General features: G+C 35.1%; 1 protein-coding gene across 1 annotated transcript; it reads left to right on the forward strand.

Moving 5' to 3' along the window:
- Positions 1 to 3: 3 nt before the first annotated feature.
- Tsen15 (tRNA splicing endonuclease subunit 15) lies at positions 4 to 20,382 on the forward strand (the record flags this gene model as incomplete). The annotated part of the gene is made up of 5 exons (XM_010640564.2): positions 4 to 87; positions 3,203 to 3,284; positions 3,589 to 3,724; positions 18,324 to 18,465; positions 18,962 to 20,382. Coding segments are annotated over 5 exons (465 nt in total), but the record flags the coding sequence as incomplete, so codon positions are not given.
- Positions 20,383 to 22,352: the final 1,970 nt, after the last annotated feature.

Below are 22,352 nucleotides of genomic sequence, written 5' to 3' on the forward strand. Positions count from 1 at the left end.
CAGGGCGCGGGTCTCGGAGCCTGTCCCAGGTGGAGCTTTCGTGTTGCGCTGCCGCCGAGGCCGGTGCGTCCACGCCCGGGGCGCCAGGTGTGCACAGCCGCGAGCCACAAGCTCGCGTTTTCATTTGTTTAAATGAATTGAACCGTCGCTCTGACACCATTCGTTGCCCTTCACCAAATTCGTTCTTAAAGGGCAAGACATCAAACCCCTCCTTTCTCAACCGGAGGTGACTCTTCCCCCGCCCCGCCCAGACCCTCCACTAGTACATGTCTTGTTGTCTAGGTAAGAGTTCTTTTCTGAGATGTATTTAATCCTTACAGTAACTGTGCAAGACGGTGGACCATGATGAGACCTTGGAGGCCTTAAGGATAAAGGTTTAGGCACAGTCAACATTTACAGGGTAGCTTTAGGCTCAGAGTGTGCACCTTGATTCTGCACAGGTGGAGGTTATCAATTTTCCATATTTCTGGGAAAATTTGAGTAAGTTCTTGTTAAAGGAAAAGCTATTCACATTGTGAATAATTTTCTTTGTTACCAGCGAGGGAAATAAAGATAGCCCTTTGTTTGCTTCTGCTTGGAGATTGCTGCCTCTCCTGGTAGCTCCCTAAACAGTGAATGGAGAGGTGAGTTTTGTAGAACTCTGCCCCAACTGGTTCATTAGTGTAGTAGAACAGTAATCCATAGATAATCATCTAAAAGCAATCAAGAAAAGAAAAAATCTGGAGTGAACCTTAAAAAAAAATCTTTTTGTGCTCAATTTTGTCTTCCTATTCTGTTCCTTTTATCATCCCCCAAAAGAAACAATGGCATGGAAATGTTGTCTGGTGCCATAAGAAGTAAAACAATGAACAAGGAGAGGAACACGAACTCAAATTCAGGCTCCCTGAGTCCAAATTTTAGTTCTGTCACCAGCTTTGTGATTTGATTTGACTTGCTTGATCTCATTGTCCTCTGTTTCTTTCTTTTCTTTCTTTTTTTTTTTTTTTTTTTAGCTTTAATTGAATTTATTGGTACATTTTAGGGATACAGTACAGCTACATTCATTGTTGGGATCTTGTACCTCTACATGACAAGTCTTGATTCTCATTTTTTCCCCTTACCCCTGTCCTCCCTTCACCCCCTCCTCCCCTCCCGATCTACAAACACTTTATTTTCATCTTTTCATTATCTCACATTTTTTTCTTTTCCCTTTTTACCCTTCCCCTACCCATCCCACCTTCCCTACACCTTTAGCTCCTTTCTTCCCATTTCTAAATGTCAGTAATCTTATTAGGATCTTCTGTATTATTGCAGATTATTCACATGAGGGAAACTATTCGGTATTTACACATGTGTGACTTATTTATTTCACTTAGGAGTATATCTTCAATATGTATCCATTTTCCTATGAATGAATCTATTTTCTCATTCTTTATGGCTGAGTAATATTCCATTTTATAGAAGTCCTCTGTTTCTTTTGCTTGATTCCATTATGCCTGATTCTTCATATAAAAAGCAGAGATAATAGTAACACTTAACTCAAAGAATTAGTAATTTTTATAAGGTGTACGGACATGCTAAAAGTACTATATAAGTATATAACAGTAATAGATTTAATGTTACGTGCAGATTCTTTTTCTCTTTGAAGTCAATGGCTACACAGACCCATCACCAAATCTTCCTTTTGATTTTTGTTCTTGAAGGATCCAATTGACTTAAAAAGAAGAAAGTAAATAATAGTGGGTATCTTCCAGTTCTTTCTTCTTGTTATTCAATTAGAAAATTACCTAATAAAACGGTATCAGGAAATTCAGTAAAATGGTGTCAGATTTACCGTTTTTAGATGCCACTTTTAATATACTATTTTCCAGCTTAGACATCTTCATTTTTTTCCTTACGGATCAATCCAGGCTTTAAAGCTTGACCACAAAGATTTTCTAGCCTAACCTGAAATTATTTTTTCAGTGTCATTTTTAAAATCCATTTGAAGTTTGGGTCAGATGCCTCCCTTCTATATCTGTTACTTCACTTACTGTTAAGGTATTGGGAGAAGGCAACTTCAAATCTCCTGTGCAGATTTGGTTAATGTCTCACCACTGTATCATACTGCTTATCTACTTACTGACAAATCTGGACAGTTTTGGGCTTCCTCTGCAGGGGTAGGCCACTAAAAAATGTTCCCCTCATGCCTGCCAACAAGTCCAAAAGAAGCAACAGTTTTCTTCTTTAAAATTCAACAATTAGGGTGGAGGATTTAGCTCAGAGTTTCCACTGCCTGCCTTGCAAGCACGAGGGCCCAAGTTTGATGCCTGATACCAGAAAAAAAAAAAAATCAACAATTAGACAACTCCTTGCCCTTGAAATGGTAGAGAGACAGGTTAGAATGGTGTTCTAGAGACTCTTTCCATAAGCAGTAAGAGGCCAGGTAAGTACAGACTCCCTATTAACTTATCCCAACAAAAATTTTATTAAAAACTTAACTATTCTTGGCAGATAGATTTCTTTATAGGCTTCGATGGCTTATTCCCACTTTTGTGTGACACCTGCACTATTACTGTACTTCTCTGTATGTTACAAAATTCACTTCTATCCCAAATGTCATGAAACATTCACCAATCTTCCTTAATTCTTCACTTACTCACATGGTTTTAATCACTGTCATATATTGTTATTTGTCTAAAGTTATAAGTACAGTTAGCCCTCCATGTCCATGAGGTCTGCATCCTCAGATTCAACTAACTTTGCATCGAAAATGTTTGAAAAAAATTTCATCTGTACTGAACATGTGTAGACTTTTTCCTTGTTGTTTTCTCTAAACAATGTATATAACAACTACTTACATATAACTTATATTGTATTAGATATTATAAGTAATCTGTAGATGATTTAATATATGGAATTATTGCATAGGTTACTTATATGCAAATACTATAGTATTTTATATCAGGATATTGAACATTCTTGGATTTTGTTACCTATGGAAGGTGGAATATCCTGGAACTAATCTCCTGTGGAAACTGATGGGAAGATGCTATGTATGTGTTTACTCTAACAGTTGTAAATTCTTTACAGAGATAGATCAGATCTTACATTGCCTTTTAACTTCCTCTAATTCTAGATGATAGTTGTATTATACAAATATATACCTTATTTATTAAAAGACAATTTTGAGATTCTTTGAGATTCTTCCTTCTCTATTTGACAATTACATTTTTATTTTCAGTATTTAGAAATGATGGAATTAGATATAGGAGATGCTACGCAAGTGTATATAGCATTCTTGGTTTACCTGGACCTCATGGAGAGTAAGTTGGTTGTTTATATTGTTTTGTTACTGGGGCTGTGGTGGGAGTTTGAGGAGTTGGGTTGGAATATAGTATTGTGAAAATACAAGAAGCAACCATTTATTGACTTGCTATTAATTTTTCCAGTTAATTTTATATTATTTATTTACATTGGGAATAACTAGGTAACAGAAAAGATTGGAAAAGTAAAAAAAAGGAGGTAGTACTATAAATAAAATTGTTTAGCTGAGTATTCGGTAGAAGTTGAAATTTTTATCTTTTATTTTTGATAAACATTATTGTCCATTCATTGACATTCTTTCAGGTAAAAGTTGGCATGAAGTAAATTGTGTAGGATTACCAGAACTCCAGCTCATCTGCCTTGTTGGTACTGAGATAGAAGGTGAAGGGGCTCAGACGGTGGTGCCTATATCCGTCTCTGCTTCCCTCAGCCATAACAGGTGAGTGGGTGATTTTGGTATTAATTTAATAGATCCTAAGGAAGTTGGAAATATTTATATTCTTGGTAAGGTAGCAAGACCTTTACATTGGAAACAACAGATACATGATGCAGCATGTGGTACGAATTATACTTCCTATAGGAGTTTTTGAGTGTAATTAACATGCAAATTGAAATCAAAGAATGCTTCATGCAGCTTGTGGGACATTTTAAAAAAAAATTTAGCTGTACAGTTTGTATTGAACAAATCTTTATTTCATGATACACTCCCATTAGTAGTTCAAGCTATTTATTTATTTTTAATGTACTAACTATCTCAAAGCCCACCACCACAAAAACTAGTTCTTAACAATAACTGACATTAAATCTTATGCATCTCTCCTTTATCTTCTTTCACAGACCTGAGGTAACTGTCACGCTGAATCTCATATTCAGTAGGAATTGCTTAATCTGACATTTTTTAACTTTATAAAAGGAATATAATCTTTTAGGTTGTATCTGTACCTTCAATATTGCTGTATATTGTTGAAATTAATCCCTGTGCATTTTGGGGCTGCTGTATAGTATTCCACTGAGTGATTGTACTATGGCTTTCACATTCACTGTTCTGATGATGGAGTGTTGCTGATATTCAACATCGGGAGATACAGTAATTTCCACCAGTGCTTCCAAACTGGTTGCCTCCATTTACTTTGTCCCAGAGTGTATATAAGATCTTTTGGTATTGTCAGGTGTTTTCATTTTTGCCAGTTGAATGGATTATCCCACTGTGGTTTTGCATTGTATTTCTTTGATTACTAATAATCTTGAGTGTTTAAATTTTAATTTATTCTCTTAAGTCTTCATTCATATGCTTTACCTGTTGGGATGTTTGTAGTTTCCTCATTGACTTTTTTGACTTTTTTATTCTTTTTTTCTATTAAATCATATGTATTTATTTATTTTTACTAATACATGTCTGCAGTACATTCCTTGTGTGTCACTAATACGTGTACATATCTTAATTCCCTTTTCATCTCCCTCCCCTTCCCTTCCTTCCCTGTTTCTCCACCTCTTCATGTTGTTCCTACTTAAGGACAATCTGTTTCTCTACTTCCTATTATCTGTCTTTTGTTATAATTTGGGCTTCTCATATAAGAGAAACCATATGATATTTAAGCTAGTGTGTCTGATTTATTTTGCTTAACATTATGGTCTCAAGGTGCATTCATTTTCCTACAAATGACTCAAGTTTATCTTTCTTTATGGCACAGTAGTACTCTATTTCATGTAAATATATTTTCTTTATCCATTTATCTCTCTTTTTTGCGGGGGGGGTACCGGGGATCGAACTCTGGTCCTTGCGCTTGTGAGGCAGGCAGCGGAACCATTGAGCCAAATCCCCGGTCCCTTATCCATTTATCTCTTGATGGGCATGTAAGGCACTTCTAAGATTTAGCTATTATGAATTATGCTGCTATAAACATAGGTATACATGTATCACTGTAATATAATATCTTTAATTCCATCAGGAAGATACCTTTAAGAGGAATAGCTGGATCACATGGAACTTCTAGTTTTCTTTTTTTGAGGAGTTTCCATACTGATTTCCATGGTTGTATTAGTTATAGTCTTAGATTTTATCTCTGCACTCTTGCCAATTTGTTATTATTTGATTTTTTTGGATGATGGCTATTCTTTCTGGGGTAAGATAGAATTTCAATGTTGTTTTAATTTGCATTTCTCTAATTGCCAGAGATATGGAGCGTTTTTCAAGTATTTATTGTCTGCTATGAAGTATCTATTCATTTCACTTGCTTGTTTTTATTTTATTGGGTCTTTTCTTTTGGTGGTGTAATTTTTTTTAGTTCTTTATAAACTATAAATAGTAGTCCTCTGTCTGAAGAATAGCTGGCAATTTTTTCTCCCTTCTGTAGGTGGTCTTTTCACTCTGCTGGTTGTTTCTTTTGCTGTGAGAAGCTTTTTAATTTGATATGATCCAATTTGTTCATTCTTGGTACTATTTCCTGTGCAACTGGCATTCTTTTCAGAAAGCCCTTGCCTATGGCTTTGACTTCAAGAGTTTACGTACTTTATCTTCCAGCAGATTGTTTGTATTTTAATATTGAGTTCTTTGATCCATTTTTGTTTCTGTTTAGATGATGATGAGAGTTATGGCTCTAGATTCAATCTTCTGCATGTGGATAACCAGTTTTCCCAACACCATTTATCAGTGAGGCTGTCTTTCCTGCAATGTATGTTTCTTTCTTTATTTTTGGACAGTAGTCTTTTGTTGACTATGTTTTCCAGTTTTAAAATCTATACTTCACTGTTTTAAAGGTATTTAGAATAGCTTATTAATTTGAATCTTACGGCTTTTATAATCAATATCTTTCTGTAAGGGCTAAAAAATTACTACCTATATTTTCACTAAGAGTTTTAAGATTTTATTTTTTAAATGGTGAAAGAGCAGGTTAGGACCCCACTTTTTATATGGATAACTACTTTTTTACCTCTATTTAGAATAGGTCTTGTTTTCCTCATTGTGTATCACTCTGGCATTTCCCAAAATTTCATATATGCATTTATTTGTTTCTGGGTTCTCTGTTACACTCCACTAAACAATTTGTCTATCCTGTGCCATTGCCACATCTTATTAATTGTTTCCTTTATAAGAAGTTCTGGTACCTGGTTAGCATATCTCCTTGCCTGCTCTTACTCTTTAGGTGACACGGCAGGCAGCCTTTGAGATGGCTTCTTTTAAGCCAGCATTCTGGTATTCATAACTTTGTGTAATTCTCTCCCTTAAATGTAGCCTGGACCCAGTGACTTGCTTCTAATGAATAAAAATTAGCAAAGAGGATGGGATGTGGCTTTGAATGTTAGGTTATAAAAGGCTTTGACTTTTGGGAATTCTCTTGCTTGCTCTGAGGAAAGCCAGCTACCATGTGAGTTCTTCAGAAAGGCTGAAAATAGAGAAGGTAATTTTTGATGGAGAAAAATCGTTGAGCTATAGGGAGGGTTAGATTCAAGAGTGAGGTTCAAGAGCATAGTATTAAACAGGAAGAGAGTACCTTAAGTGAATAGGATGTAGGAAGAAAGGTAACATGAAACATGGCTGTATTTTGGTAATATATAAGTGGGCTAGAGTCAGAGCACCTTAAATTCCAGCATGAATAACCTTGATAAATACTTGTTTTTTTTCTGTTTAACTATGACTGAACACATAGTGATTTACTAGAAGGGGCATTACATTGAGGTCCCTGCATTGGTGCTGATAATTAACAATATACCTCATGTCTCTGAGTTTCAGTGTCCTTATCTTTTATTGAGGAGTTTAGATTGTGAGTACATGATATATATATATCAGATTTCTTCTAAATCAAAGCAACTATACTCATTCGTTATTTTCATTGTGCTTCTTCCAAAAAGGTGTACTGAACAAATTTGCAGATTTTTATAAAATATTTTTACGAATGATTCATAATGAGAATAGTTCCTTGATATATCATGATGTTCATATGCTTCTTTGAGAGTCTTCTTACTGTGAGTTTTTTCTGTTGAGGATCACTGATAGTTGATAGCAGGTTTGATCTCTAGCACTTTCTGATTTTTACTGGCATGATTTCTAAGCCTTTCTACATATAAGAGACTCAATAATTCATTCCTTAAAACTTGTTCTTCTGATCTTTTAATTACTGTAATAAATATTATTCTAGCTAGTATTGCTATATTTGTTTGGATAAAAAGCAGCATTAATTTCAGATTAATTTGAAATTAATCTTAAAAATGAAATGAAAACAGTAGCTTCTTTTAATCAAAATGATTTCCCAAGTCTGTAAGTGTAAATCTGTATTCAGTATTAATTTCTGAAGTTTTCCAATTGGTAATTATTGCTTTTCTAGCTTTAATAAGTTAAGATTTTTTTTTCTGTAATTAGAATTAATTGGAATGATAATTTTGTAAGTAATTTATTTATTCTTACACTCAGTGACTCATAAGGCTTAAGTCTTGTGTCTTGTTTTATATAAATATTTATAATTATATTATGCAGAATAATATATAGAAAATAGCACAAATAAAGATTCATCCACACTGTATTATGCTTTTAGAGCTTAACATTTTATCAAATCAAAATATACAGATGACTTAGCAAATGGAGATTTATGTGCATGTAATTTCATTTCTCAATCGTTAATAGGAGCCATGTTTTTAAACAGTGGATGTATACTACCATTTTAGTTCAATGTACTTTGTAGTATAAAATATTATATATCTAACAGTAATGCTGCAATTTCAAACTTCTGTGGCTAACATAGGAATTTTCCTACATTGGTAACAGAGAAGAAAATTATTGACTTTGAGTCCCTGGTTACCTTGAATAAAGAAGAAATTCATTGAGACGTCTTAAAAGTATTTGGGTGGGAAGAGATGAGGGCAACCATGAATTTAAAAACGTGTGTGTGTGTGTGTGTATGTGTATGAAACTACACAGTTTTTACTTTTTCCGTAATAAAGCATCTACAAAAATAATTTTATTCTTTGCTCACTTTTTAATTTTATTATTTGTCACATAATACTCCTTGAACTTTTAAATCTCTACATAGTATTTATTGAGTGGCTCTTATATATTAGGTGATGATCTAAGTGCTGCCATGGTGACCAAGCCAATATGTTTGTCTATGGTATCTCTTAACTTTGTAGAAGCTTCTCAGCAGTTTATATGTATTTTTTGTTTGTCAAAAAGAAGGTACTTCACAGGGAACTTTTGAACAGGGCTACAGCTAGCACATAGAGTGTCTTGGAGCAAATTAGGAAAGGGTGTTCCCTCTGGGTATATGAAGGAAAAAGTCCCTTCACAGGTGTTCAGTCTTGACAAACTATGCAGGCCAAATTTCAGGCCCACTTGTGCCAGGCATCTTTGTGCAAGGCCTCTGTACAACTATGCTTGGTTCCCTTCTCCCGAAGCATGCCTAGAGAGTCCTAGATTTCCACAAACAGCTTTGGGAAAGCTACTGATAAGACTGTGCCACTGATGGGGCTTAAGCAGGAAGTAATATTACAGATTATTCTATGTGATTATGAGTGTTTTGCATTTGTAGAGTATTTATAGTATTTCAAAGTACTTTCACAAATGTATTCTAATTTCATTGTCACTAAAATTCTGAGCGATTTAAAAGTTATTTGTTTTAATCCCAATTTTACCTACAAAAATAAGACTAAAATATTTTACTTATATGCTTACTGCTTCCAGATATAGTATAAAAAATATTCTAGCTATTAGAGTTCTTCTTACTTTATTGGCGTTTTAAAAATCTTTTATTGCAAAGTAAAACCAGATATGGAAAACCACACATGCGCACACACCCACACCCACACCCACACACACACACACCCACACACACACCCACACACAAGTTATAAGGCAAACTAATGCAACCCTTGTAAATGTGACCAAATGAGGAAACAGACCTTTTCCAGCCATCCCCGAACCCCTTTCCAGGTATAAGTCCTTCATCACAAAAGTAACCACTATCCTTTCTTTTATAAAAATGTAGACTTGGACCCATATACTGTTCCCAGGTCCCATTATTTCTAACTTTATTTTGACTCTCACTAGAGAAAGCATGTTAAAATGTGAGTGATGAGACTGGTGATACATCATCAGCAATATTAATTTTATATTAAAAAGTGACCTGGCAACTCTGAGGCTTACTAGAAATAAATGACTTGCCACATACTGTGTATCACCTCAGTTATTAAAAGCACCCTAGGCTTTTGCTGCTTACGTGCTTGAGTATAGAGTGCACCTTTTAAAATTCATTGTATTCCATAAAACCTTTAAATAAAAGCATTTTTATTAATAGGGAAGCTGGGTAGCATATAAAACCTGAGAGGCAGAGTAGTGGGCAGTTTGTAGGAGATGTACCTTGACATTATTTACAAAGCCTGATAACTGGCTCCTTGTTAATGTTCCCAAGTTTTAGAATCTGTTGCTTGTAAAACTGGACCAAGCTCTTATTTGCCTAGTTAACTACAATTTAGTCAAAAGTCATTTCCCCTAGTAAAGACAATTTCTGCTGTATCAGTTAAAACCATTTCAATAGCTGCTTTGCTGTTTGACTCTTGAATGGCAGTCTGGAGTATGTATTTGCAAGGTTTGTTTTCTGTAGCCTTTATTTAATTGTGTTAATGGTTTATAGTATTTTGTGATTCCTTAAAAGGTAGCCGTTCAGAACAATGTTAATGTTGCTGTGGATCTGGGTGCATTTCTAAAATTGCCCGAAGAGTTTCTTTACTTTTCTTTTTAATGTTTTCCCCCACTTACTTTCCCAGGCTCTGGACCTGATTTTTTTTTAACATAGTTTCTGACATGAGGGCAGACAGATTCCATTACAGGGTGAATGTATGTTTGAATGGTTGTTGGCATATTTGATACGAGTTAAAACATTTTGTCATATTTTTCAAGTCCCAGAAGTCTTGTGTATGCTAGTCCTTCTGAAAATACTGACTTAATGTTAATTACTGATCTCAAAAGTGAGGATAAAATTGGTAAAATACCTCTTTCTGATTATTGGAGGGAAAATTATACTGTGGAGTATAGGATTAGTAATTGCTAGTGTTTTTTGAAGGAAAGGACATATATTTTTCTTTCATTTAAATGCTTCCCAACACTAATATAAAATAATTTTAGTTTGCATTTTGAAATACCATATTATGTATTTGGAAGGTATATATAATCTATTAATCTCTTTTGCTACCAAGGATGGTAGTTCTTTCCTTAGTAATATCCTTGGGTCATTCATTCAAACTTGACTAAAATATAAATGCTGTCTCTCCTCTGTGGCAGAGGAGGATACTGGATATGAGGATGAAACCTCTCCGATGACCATTTTAATTCTTGACAGATTAATAGTGTTTGTTTTGTTTTATGGAGACTGGTAACAATTACACCATTTTTCCCCCTGAGAAAATAGTATTCCAGATGTTCTCTTTCTTGTTATCTCTTTCAGTCTGAGTATTGTTCTAGAAATTAGGAGGGGAAAAAAAAAACACATCTCAACATTCCATATTCTAGATTGCTTATCTGCTAGTTCAGCAGCCGTAAAGCTAAAAGTCAAAGAAATTTTGTCTTTTGGTTTGATCAAGACTTTTTTGGCAAGATTCTTATACAGTTAAAGAAAATTACTGCTCAAGAAAAGTGGAAACAATTCAATACATGTAAGAAGTGATCATTGGAGCCAAAGTAATGATTCTTAGCCTCTGATTTTTAAAATCTAGTGCTTAGTTTGTAAATGCATATTATATCCTGTTTACCAGAATGTTATTTTCAATATTGTAGAGAATATTCTTTTTTCCTACACTGAGTTAAATGAAATGCAGTTCTTTTCTCTTTGTCAGGCTTAACTTCTCCCACTATAGCTTTTAAATACTGTCAATAGTAATTTTTCTTTAAAGGACATGATTACTTTAAAAATATTTTATTAGCTGTTTGTGTTGTCACAGTAATATATCACAGTAGTTATCAAGATAATAAAAATGGATTAATTATTTATTTTTAAATCTATTGCATTAATATTTTTATGGGGAGAATAAAAAGAATTGACAGTTTAAAACACTGAGCTGTGTGGGGAAAATTAAAATTTTATTTACCAATATGCTAAAATGATATACCCTTCAGTAAAAATGTTATGTCTATATAATTTTACTTTTCCTTTCAGCATTATAATGAATATGTGTATAATTATAGACTATCTAGGAGGAAAATATAAGCATGTTTTAGGAGATGATGAAAAGATAAATTGAAAATTACCTCATTATTTTCTAAGTTCCTCATATATTTATTGGATGCCTATACTCCAGGGCTACAAAACATCACAGATCTTACACACAAGATTTGTGCAGTCCAGAGCTGACATAGACAGCCATTTATCTCCAGTGTGATAAACGTAATGAAAAGATACACAGGACACAGAGGGAGACTGCAGAGGGGCAAATCTTCAGTGGTGGAGTAGGAGGTGGGAGAGTCTGTGAAAGATTCTTGGAGGACAAGTTGTGTGAAATTTGTATAGGCCCTTAATACATAATAGAGATGAGAATATATGTTTCTGCAGGAGTAACAGCATGCACAAAGTGCTGAGGGATGACAGCTTGCAAATTGCACACGGTTCATTGTGACTGGGTATTACAGTTTAGATCTAGATGTCCCCTGAGAGCCTCACGTGTTCAGACATGTGATTACCGGGGAACCATATCTGACTTACTGTTGGAGGTGGGCCTAGTTGGAGTGGGTCACTTGGGGCCTGACCTGGAAAGGTCTGTCTCCTTGGCCTCCTCTCTTAGGATGACACGAGCAGCTTTCTCCCATGAAGTCTCTCCCACCAATCCATTTGTGTGTTGGAGCCCTCCGACCATGGGTTGAAGCTGTCAGCCAAAACAAACCTCTCCTCCTTTAACTTGTGGGTGTTGTGTATTTTGTCCCAGCAATGAGGAATGTAGTAATGGCAAAGGGAATAACTGGTTGAAGCTGGTGAGAAAGCCTTGGAGTGTGTGTGTGTTGGGGGGTGTGGGGGGAGAATGTGGAAAGGAGAGATAGGGAAAGAATATTTAGAGAGTAACCTACTTATGGGAAGCAAATTTAGGAATCTGGTAGAATTAAGTGATTAAAGAATTTGAAGACCTTTTAAGGGGTTAAGCAATTCAAAGGTAAGAGAAAATTAAATCAAGGGTTTTGCCTAAGATCTCTAGGAAACACTAGTATATACTGAAACAAACAAGGACAAATCATTTTAGTCACAATATTAAGAATTATAGCTGGGCGTGGTGGCTCACACCTATAATCCCAGCACTAGGGAGGCTGAGGCAGGAGGATTGCTGAGTTCGAGACCAGCCTGGGCTACATAGTTCCAGGTCAGTCTCAACTACATAGTGAGACCCTGTCTCAAAACACCAAAAAAAAAAAAAATTACAATGCTTGTTCCTATTTGCCATAGTGGATACCAATTAAAATTAAAACATACAAATCTGTGAGGATATAGATGATCAACTCTTAGTGCAAGAATGTTACTTGAGGATTTGAGGAGGTTACATAACTTTATTTTCCACTTGTCATTTTTTTCACTTCCTTTGCTGAACCTTTTCGAGCTTGTAGCCTCTAATTGTTAAAGAGCTCTAAGCTGTCTTCACAGTTTAAAATTTCAGCAGTTGGCGATCCCCAAGTGTATCTCTTCTTCCGTCTATACTTTGAACTTCACACTCATTTAACTGTCTACTTGACATCTCTACTACACTTGAAAGACATCACCAATTAGCATGTCTAAACAGAACTCTTGATTGGCCCCGTACTTGCTCCTTCTGCAGTTTCCACTGTTAGTAAATGGCAGCCGCTCATTCTGAAGTTCAGGTCAAAACCTTGGCAATCATTTATAAAAAACAGAGAGACTTTATTTTTTAGAACAACTATAAATTTATACAAAAATTGAGCAGAGATTTCCCATGTGAGCCCCAGTCACCATTTCCTGTTATTTCATCTTGCATTAATGTGTTACTTTTGTTTTAACTAATAAACTAACATGGATACATTATTATTAACTAAAGCTCATAGTTTACATTAGGGTTCATCCTTTGTATTATATAATTCTATGATTTTTTGACAAATGCATAATGTCAAGTATCTGCCATTGCATACAAATAGTTCAGTGCTCTAAAAATTGCTGGTGCTTCGTTTGTTCTTTCTGCTCACTCGGAGCCTCCACTCCAGCAGCTTTGGAACTTTTCACTTTCCCTGTGGTTTCCACATTTCCAGAATGTTACATAGTTGGAATCATGATTATTAGTTTTTAGGAAGGATTTAGTTACTCTGTTTGGTGGAATGGTATCTCATTATTTTTAAATTTGAAATTTCTTTTTTTCCAGTTTTTTATTTTTATTGGTACATGTTCGTGTTATATAATGATTATATTCCTTGTGGGGAGTTGGTACACATATGTACGTAGGACACTCAATTCTTTTTTCTCCCCTCCCCCATCTCTTGATTCTTTTTGTCTTGGCAAAAGGACTATACTAATGGTGGAATAAAAGATTACTGGAATCGATTTCTTCAGGATATTACCAGAGATATTCTTTGTTACGGGCTTTAGTACTAAAATGCTACTTATTTTCTTGACAGATGTGCCATTATTATTTCCTTGTAATTTAAAATTATTTCTGAAAGCATAAACTTTATTATGAATTTATATTTATAGTATGCTAAATTTCTTTCATGGACACTTTGTTTGGGGCCTGATGTATAGTAACTGATAAAATGACTTCTGTCACTTGGCTTCCCTTTATATCATCTGAGTCTTCAGCTTACCTCTGTTGGAGAAATCTATTACTTGCTGGTGAAACCTCTACATCTGGCAGCTTCTTTCAATTTAAACAATATTTTTTTGGTCTTATCCTAAAAAAGAAAGAAAAGACCCAGATTTATTTTAGCAGAATGTCTCCACGCTGAGTAGAGTCACCGCACGGACACTGCTTGTTCAGTAGAGCCCCTTGAGTTTAGAGCTGCTTGATTTTTACAATTTTTTTTTTTTTAACTAGGAATTCGTAGGCATAACTGGAATTCTGTTACCCATGAAACTTTTCTTTGGGACTGAACTTGTAGATGAATATGGCCTCTTTGGTGCTTCTGGTACTGAGTTAGTTTTGCACTGTGTTTCAGACTTGTATTATGGTATATCATTTACTTATATCATGACGAGGCAGATCAAGGAGTTGGTGCCTTATATTGATAAGGCTTCAGCGTGTACAAGTTTGGCCACTTGAGAGCAGAAAATACTACCCTCTGTGCTTCGAAATTAATACTAATTTTAATCTGTGGTGCACTCTATTTTAACAAGGTATTTAGCTTAAAGTAGTATTTTCTTCAACATCTCATCATCACTGTAAATTCCCAGAGATTACTTAGTTTCTTCTGTTTTAGGATCATTACAGAAAATCAGTGCTACGACTTAAAGCATTTAAGTAGCTTGGACTAAGGATATTAGTTAGCTAAATAGCATTCACTGTGCTAAATAAATAGTGTTTGTGTCACACTTGTTGTCAAGTTGGCTATATAAAGCTGTAGAATCACTCCTTTCTGTTTTGGTATGTGGAGCTCATCTATGAACAGTTATAAGATGGAATCATCTGCTATAAATATCAAAATTTATTACTGTTAATCAACAGTAATCTATTTCTTTAAATGTGATTTTTTTTCCCCTTAAGATTTAACTGAGTTGAAAATTTGAAATTCTTATTGTTAATCTATGGGGCATTTTCACATATAGATTTCTTATATATATAAATATATAAGACTATATATAGTCTTATAAATTAAGATTTTAATTTTACTAGAGACAAAGTGAGATTATGTATAATATTCTGCTGATACTTCTCCATTCTTGGCATCTTTGCAATTGTGTATGATTCTTTAAGGAGAACTTTAGAACTTGAAACTTAAGAACCTTTTTTGTTGTTGATAGTATTATTATAATGCATTAAGAAACAATCTGTTAAAGGCAGGGTAAGCATTTTTTTTTCTTTTCATTGAGGTTATTGGTACAATCTAGGTATACAATACAGTTACATTCATTATTGGGATCCTGTACCTTTACATGATAGGTCTTGATCTCATTTTTTCCCTTTGTCCCTGCCCTCCCTTCACCCCTTCCTCCCCTCCCCATTTACAAACACTTTATTTCCATTTTTTCAGTTTCTCATATTTTTTTCCTTTCCCCCACCCTTCCCACTTTCCCTACACCTTTAGCCCTTTACTTCCTATTTCACATTATTAATTATCTCATTAGGATCCTGTGTACTATTATAGTTTTTCACACCAGAGAAACTACTCGGTAGTTCAGTTAAAGAAATCTGTGTATGAACATTAAAAAATAGGGAATCCTAAAATAAAACTAAAAAGGAAAGTAAAAGAGAAAAGGCAATGATGTAAGATTAAAATAATCCTTAATTCTGAAGATGAAAATGGTCCCTGAACATATTTAAATTGCTTCTTGCTCTTGTAGTCTTATCTTATTTTTTTTTCCCATTATTTAGAGAATACTGTATTAGTTTCTGTAATCAAACCCACGTAGATATGACCTTACATGTTAGGATGGTACTGTATCATAATCATACCTCTGTGAATGTAAAATATCTTGTACCTGCTTTATGATACGTAGTAGTGACCGTGCTTTATCAGAGCTATATTTAATGATATTACTCTAGAATGATCTCTTTCCAGAGGATGATTAAAATGCTAATAAAAAAAAAATGGTGCCAGGTTCCACAACAGTAACAGAACTGTGCTGTTTTCTGGATATTATTATTTTCTTTGTTTTTTTGGTTTTGTTTTTTTAATGGAATGTGCTGAATGTCTATAATTTTGTTCAGATGACTGCAGAACCTGGAAAAGCTGTTGCTGCTATTGATGCATAACATACTGCTATTATTGGTCTTTTTATATAAATATACATATACATATACATATAACTTAAATTTTTGGAAACTTTAATGGTGCGCTCAACTTTGGAAAAAGTTATCCCAATTTACTGTGTTGAGTTGGCATTGTACAGAAATGGACAGCCATATTGGTCTAGAAATTTAATTTTATTTTTATTTTTATTATTTTATTTTTTTTTCCATTTGTACAGGGGTAATGCACTGTGTTAAATATGCAGGGTAAGCATTTTTATGAGTTTATACAGTGTCCTATGAAGGAAACAAAGCAAAAAGTTCTTGAATGGGGAAACATAATGTTGAGAAATAGACTAGAAAATATCCTAAACAAGAAACTTTGTAAGAATTCCCAGGTAACAGAAGCAGATAAACTATTTTGCCCTGTCATTACTGTGAAGATTCATTGCTTGTCCCCCCCACATACCCTACACACTGCCAAGTGGTGTAAACAAGCGCTCAGAGATGGGAACTTTCATTTCATTTCTGACAGTGATTTCCCTCAACTCTGAAAACAAAGCCCCCTTTACAAGACTAAGCTAATTTTCAAACCTTAAGGTCTCCCACATGAGTGTTTTGAGTAAGTCTGAAAATGTTTTGCTGTTTATACTAAATAACTTTTTAAAAACATAATATTAGAGTATGAAAAAAGATCAGTTAATGAGATGGAAATTTCTATCTGAAATTTCAGTATGTGAGCTAGAATTCTCTTACAGTTTACTTAGAAAAAAACACACCTGTTCTCCCCTCTTGATTCAAACAATATTGAGAAACAGAAAATGTGTAGAGTTGTCTTACAAGGTTTCCCTTTCTTCTGTTTTCAGTTCTCACCATAGTCTATCAGAGCAATTATATTTAACTTGTGGCGTTGCAGTGGTTTTATGTGCATTATGTACTGTTTTATGTATATTGCATGCTAAGAAGTTACTGGGATATGTACCGACAACAGAAGATTTAGATATATTAAAATTTCAGTTATTTAATAGTCTGTTCTTTTCCTCTTTTTAAAAATATAAGGTCTTGCTATGTAGTTCAGGCTGGCCTTGAAATAAGTTGCTTAGGGTGGCCTGGAACTCATGATGACCCTCCTGCATCAGCTTCCCAATTTCTGGAAAGCTTGTTGTTTTTCATCTTTGTAGAAAAAAATTCGAGATGGACAGCCTATAAAATTGATCTTTCCTATGACTAGTAGTTTGCCACTTTTGAAGAAGGAAAAATTTTATACTAAAAGGTTTGCATTGATGAACTAATCAGAGTACGCTGTCTTTTTTCAGGGTATTACTCTCATCAGTGTTGAGTAATGAAGTTTCTGATTAATATCTGAATGTATCTAAATCTCTAAGCTGAAGTACTTATATGAACAAAATCTAAGTCACTGTCCAACAACTCAACATAGGTGGAAATTATTGTTTAAGGACTAAGTCAGTTTTGAGGGATTCGGGATACATATTTCAAAAATACATTATTTTCTATACTTCCACTAATAGCACAGTATACCTTAGTATGTTTGGATTAGTATTTGTTTTTAACAATAATCATGGGGGGGATGCATTATGCCTCAGTTGGCAAAGTAGCAAAGCTAGTGTAACCACTGTGTACTAATACTGGTATTCAGCAAGGACTTGAGATTTTACATATCTCTTTTATATATGCTGCTTCGTTGATTCTTACAGCCATCTTTTTTTTTTTTTTTTGTACTGGGTATCAAACTCGTGACCTTGTGCTTGTGAGGCAGGTGGCAGTCCTAAAGGTAGTAATTATAAACCCCATGTAAAAACATGAGGAAAATACTTACTGCAGTCTATTTTTAAAAATAATAAACCTGAATACAACTTATTCCACTGTAAGGTACTAAGGTGGAAAATTTAAAAATTAGTAGCCATGGTCCGAGATGCACAAAATCCTGTGAAGTATCCCATTTTGTATGTTGATCAGGAGAGAAAGGTGAATGTTTTTGTAAAGGACTGGAAGTCAGTAGATAGTCTTTATTTACTGTGTGAGAAGACAACTTTAAATGTATACATTTGAGCCTTCAGACATTTCTTTAGCAAAATTACCTAACTTTTCCTCAAGATTTTACAACATATTATCTTACCACTAATTGGGGACTGTGACTCCTAAATCTGTTGTTTCTTTATTTTTAGGATAAGAGAGATCTTGAAGGCATCTCGAAAATTGCAAGGTGATCCAGACTTGCCGATGTCTTTTACTTTGGCCATAGTGGAGTCTGATTCTACAATAGTCTATTATAAACTTACTGATGGATTTATGCTGCCAGATCCTCAGGTCAGTTTTGAAGTGACTGACAATAAACAATGGAAGAGGAAGAAAATTATGACATGACTTTAAGTGCAAATCAAACTATTCATAGAACTTCCGCTTCCCTTACCATATGAAAATTCCAAGAAAAAATGGCTTGATTTTCCTACTTCATAAAACTGCTTATATTTTTTACAAAGTAACATCTTTATAATTATTTTTACAAAAGTATTTTGATTCTCTTACTGTATAGTGAATTTCATACTTCCCCAGAATATTTCATGAAGTTGTCATCTGTTTCATTATTTAGTGAGTAATTGAAGTTGAATGTAAAGGCTAAAAGAACATTTATTTAGGAAATACTAATTTCTTTGACATTTTGACAGGAACATTTTAATAAATGTTTTACATTCTTTGTTGATATAATTGGGATGATTATCTTAAATATCTCTGGTTTTGCTTTTCACTTTCATTATTTACTGGGTAAAGGGTCCATCCTAATATTTTTCCCTTTATTTTGTAGAATATTTCCCTTAGAAGATGACGTCAACACTTCTTGGTGCTTTTATTGTTAATGAGAGATTGGATTTGAGATCCATCAGCCTGCTTCATCTTTTATCTCAGAGACTGACTCAGATTTTATCTCAGGGTTGACTTAATTGGTCCTATTCCATAATTTTTCTTCCTGTAGAATAAAATTTTCCCAGGTCGAAGAATTTGCATTACTCACAAATACAGAGTAGTTGCTACGGAACTTCCTTAACAGATACTGTTTAAGTACAGCTGTAGGCAGGGTAAGTCGAAGTTTTCTTCAGGGGGTGGAACGTGTGTGTGTCCTCTGTCATCCCATTCTCGCTGCCACTGCTAGGTCATTGTAGAAACCGCCCCTCCTTCCCTCCCTCAGCTCTCCCACTGCCTTTTCCACTCTAGCTGCTTGAGTGGCACTTCAGATGCACTTTGACACTGAAGAGTTTACCTTTGCCTGCGTTTGCATCCTTCATAGAAAGTAGAAGATTTCTTTCCATTGGTTTATTTTCCTGTTGTACTTTACCGCTTCTGTACTACCCTGTTTGGTTGACTTTAGCAATAACTCTTTTTTTTTTTTTTTTTTTTGGTACCGGGGATCGAACTCGGGTCCTTGTGCTTGCGAGGCAGGACACCGAACCGCTGAGCTAAATCCCCAGCCCTTGGTTGACTTTAAATCAGAACTAATTATGCTCATAAAAAGTGTAAATTTACTTCCCTGCATTAACGGGAACCAGAGAAATGCTGTCTACAAGAGTACTGGTCCTCCTTTCCATTCTTACCACCACAATCCTTGTCATGTCATAGCTAGGAGATTATAAGAGAGAGTAGGGGCAGTATCAGCCCTAAAAATGTTTTTATTAGTTAGAGCCAGTTATTCTACCTTTATTGGAAAGTATGAAAAATTATATACACAAAGATTTTCCAAGTAACATTACCTTTAATAGGCCAAATTAAAAGTCACTTACAGTTTCATGCAGCTGTCAGCATGCTTTCTTTGGAAGGCCAAAACATGAATATGTACTTTGTATAACTGTCAATACTGCTACTTGAAGCATGAAAGCAGCTGTAGACAAATGGGCATGGCTGTGTTCCAATAAAACTTTATTTATAAATTTGAGGCCATAGTTTGCTGTCCCCTAGCCTAGGTAAATAGTCAATAATCAGATATCTATGAAAGGTATTGTTTATACTCATTAAAATAGATAATGAATATGATAAAAAACAGAAAATGTTATCTTAAATAAAACTAGCAAGATACAAAACATAATAAAAAGATGGCAAAGGAAATCAAATTACCTGTGGTTATAGTAGGCCAGTAGGGCAGAAAATAGATGACTTTGTCTCTCCTCAGTATTGCTTTTTTTCTTTGTACCGGGGATCAAACTTAGGACTTTGTGCTGAGAGGCAGGCAGTGGCACTGCTGAGCTAAATCCCTGGCCCCAATATTTCATTTTGTATTTGTATTATTTTTGTAATAAAATTATTTTAAAGTAAAAATTACCTTGAAATCTCTGTTATCCATCATTGAATAATAATATTAGCAACTTAAAACAGCACAACATTTGTGATCTTGTGGTTTTTATGGGTCAGTGATCTGGGCGTTGAATGCAGCAGAGGTTGGTCAGGGCGACATTTTCACCTGAAGTTTGGTGGAGACAGGATCTGCTTCCCTGTTCCTGTGGTTGTCAGAATCATTCCATTCCTTCTGAGGACCTCAGTTCTTAGCAAGACACCAGTAGACCATACTTGGCTTTTTGCCACATGGGCCTTTCCGGCACAACTGGTTACTCTGTCAAAGCAGCAAAGGAGAGAGTCCCGGCAGGATGAACCTTATAATGCTGTGTAGTGTAATCATCACCTTTGCCGGGTTCCACAGAAGCAAGTAACAAGTCCACCCCATACCAGGGTCTCATGGCTGATGAGACAGGAGTAACAAGAATGGAAAAAAATAACAAAAACTAGAAACATTACAAAATGATATGAAACATTATTCTTGGTCTGTAGTTACTCCTGGCTTCTTTTGGTAATTTGAGTTTCATTTCTATTCTTGAAAGGTATTCACAACTCCTTTATAGACTCCCTTTGCTTCACCAGAAACCTAAAAATGCACCTAGTCAGAATGTTATGTGACTGGAGGAGGCAATTTGCAGATCCAAGAACCCTGAAATACTGTGTTCTTAGGGTCTCTCCATTCCTCTGCCTCAGTGGATTCTGTTTGAGGACTTTCATCACAGTCCTAGGAAAACAATTTACCTTTTCAGGTAGAAGTGGAAAATTTAACAAATGTCAGATCTGGTCCCTTGGTAACTGAGATCCAAAGTGTCTTGGGTTTGGCTGTGAAAGGTACTTTCTCAAGTCATTAAAACCAGGATTCAGTGCCACTGTAAGTCCTGGGATGTTTACTCTCTTTCAGAATGTTCCCTGTGTACTTGGCTGAAGTTGTTCTGTATAAAGCCTGCTAATGTGAATTTCCAACACAGTTTGGAAAGGGAGACGGCCATCTGTGTCTCTTGTTTTAGGGGAAAACTAGGTAAAAATTATTTAAGTAATTTTATAATTGAGTTTACATTTTTCTCCCTTGTTAAACTATTGGCTCCTTAAGAGAAGTCATGTCTTTTAAAAATACATCTCTATATCCTGCCACTTTCCACAGTAACTGTCACATAGTAGACTTTCATTAAATATTTGTTGAACAAATGGATGCTAATTATAGACTAGTTTGGTTGTATTGTGGCTTACTTTTTGGCTGAAGGCAAACAAATGGTCCAGTTCAACACTAGAGGGCACTGCTAGATCAGCACATTTTCAGACTTGGGGTAGATAAATTTGAGAAGCATCCTTGAAAATTTATTTTCAATCTGTGGGAAGCAGCACAAATAAAAATATAAATAAGTTTTATGTGCTCACACCCCCTCTTTCTTTCTGGCAGGTCTCTAAAATTACATTATACTGGCATATGACTTGATTCATGCTTTGCTCCAAGTGTAGATCTATATTTAAAAATAAAGCCCTTTTGAGATATGGGGTGGGTGGAGTGGGGTGTTTTATTATAGTCTATGGTTTTGTTCATATCCATATGAAATTATGCTTTTCATTTTCAATGGCTTATTCACATAGCAAGAAACTTTAGCTCTGAAATGTTCATTGTACTGGCTAAATACCAGTGGTAAAACACATGAACTGCTGCTATAAAGCACTCAAACTTTTCTGTAAATGAGTTGCCCCGCTAGCTGGGGCAGGGGAAAGGGAAAGGATTCGTGTGGGTTTCTCTCCCCGGCTGTGTTTGGCTGTGCCTTCCTGGAGTCCCTGATCTGTGTGCCCTCTACTGGGGAGGCCCAGGGCAACATGGGGTCGTCATAGTATAGTGACTCTGGACTGACTTATTT

This window comes from Fukomys damarensis, unplaced genomic scaffold, assembly GCF_012274545.1.
Source record: "Fukomys damarensis isolate Sample0158 unplaced genomic scaffold, DMR_v1.0_HiC HiC_scaffold_11, whole genome shotgun sequence".
NCBI lineage: Eukaryota > Metazoa > Chordata > Mammalia > Rodentia > Bathyergidae > Fukomys > Fukomys damarensis.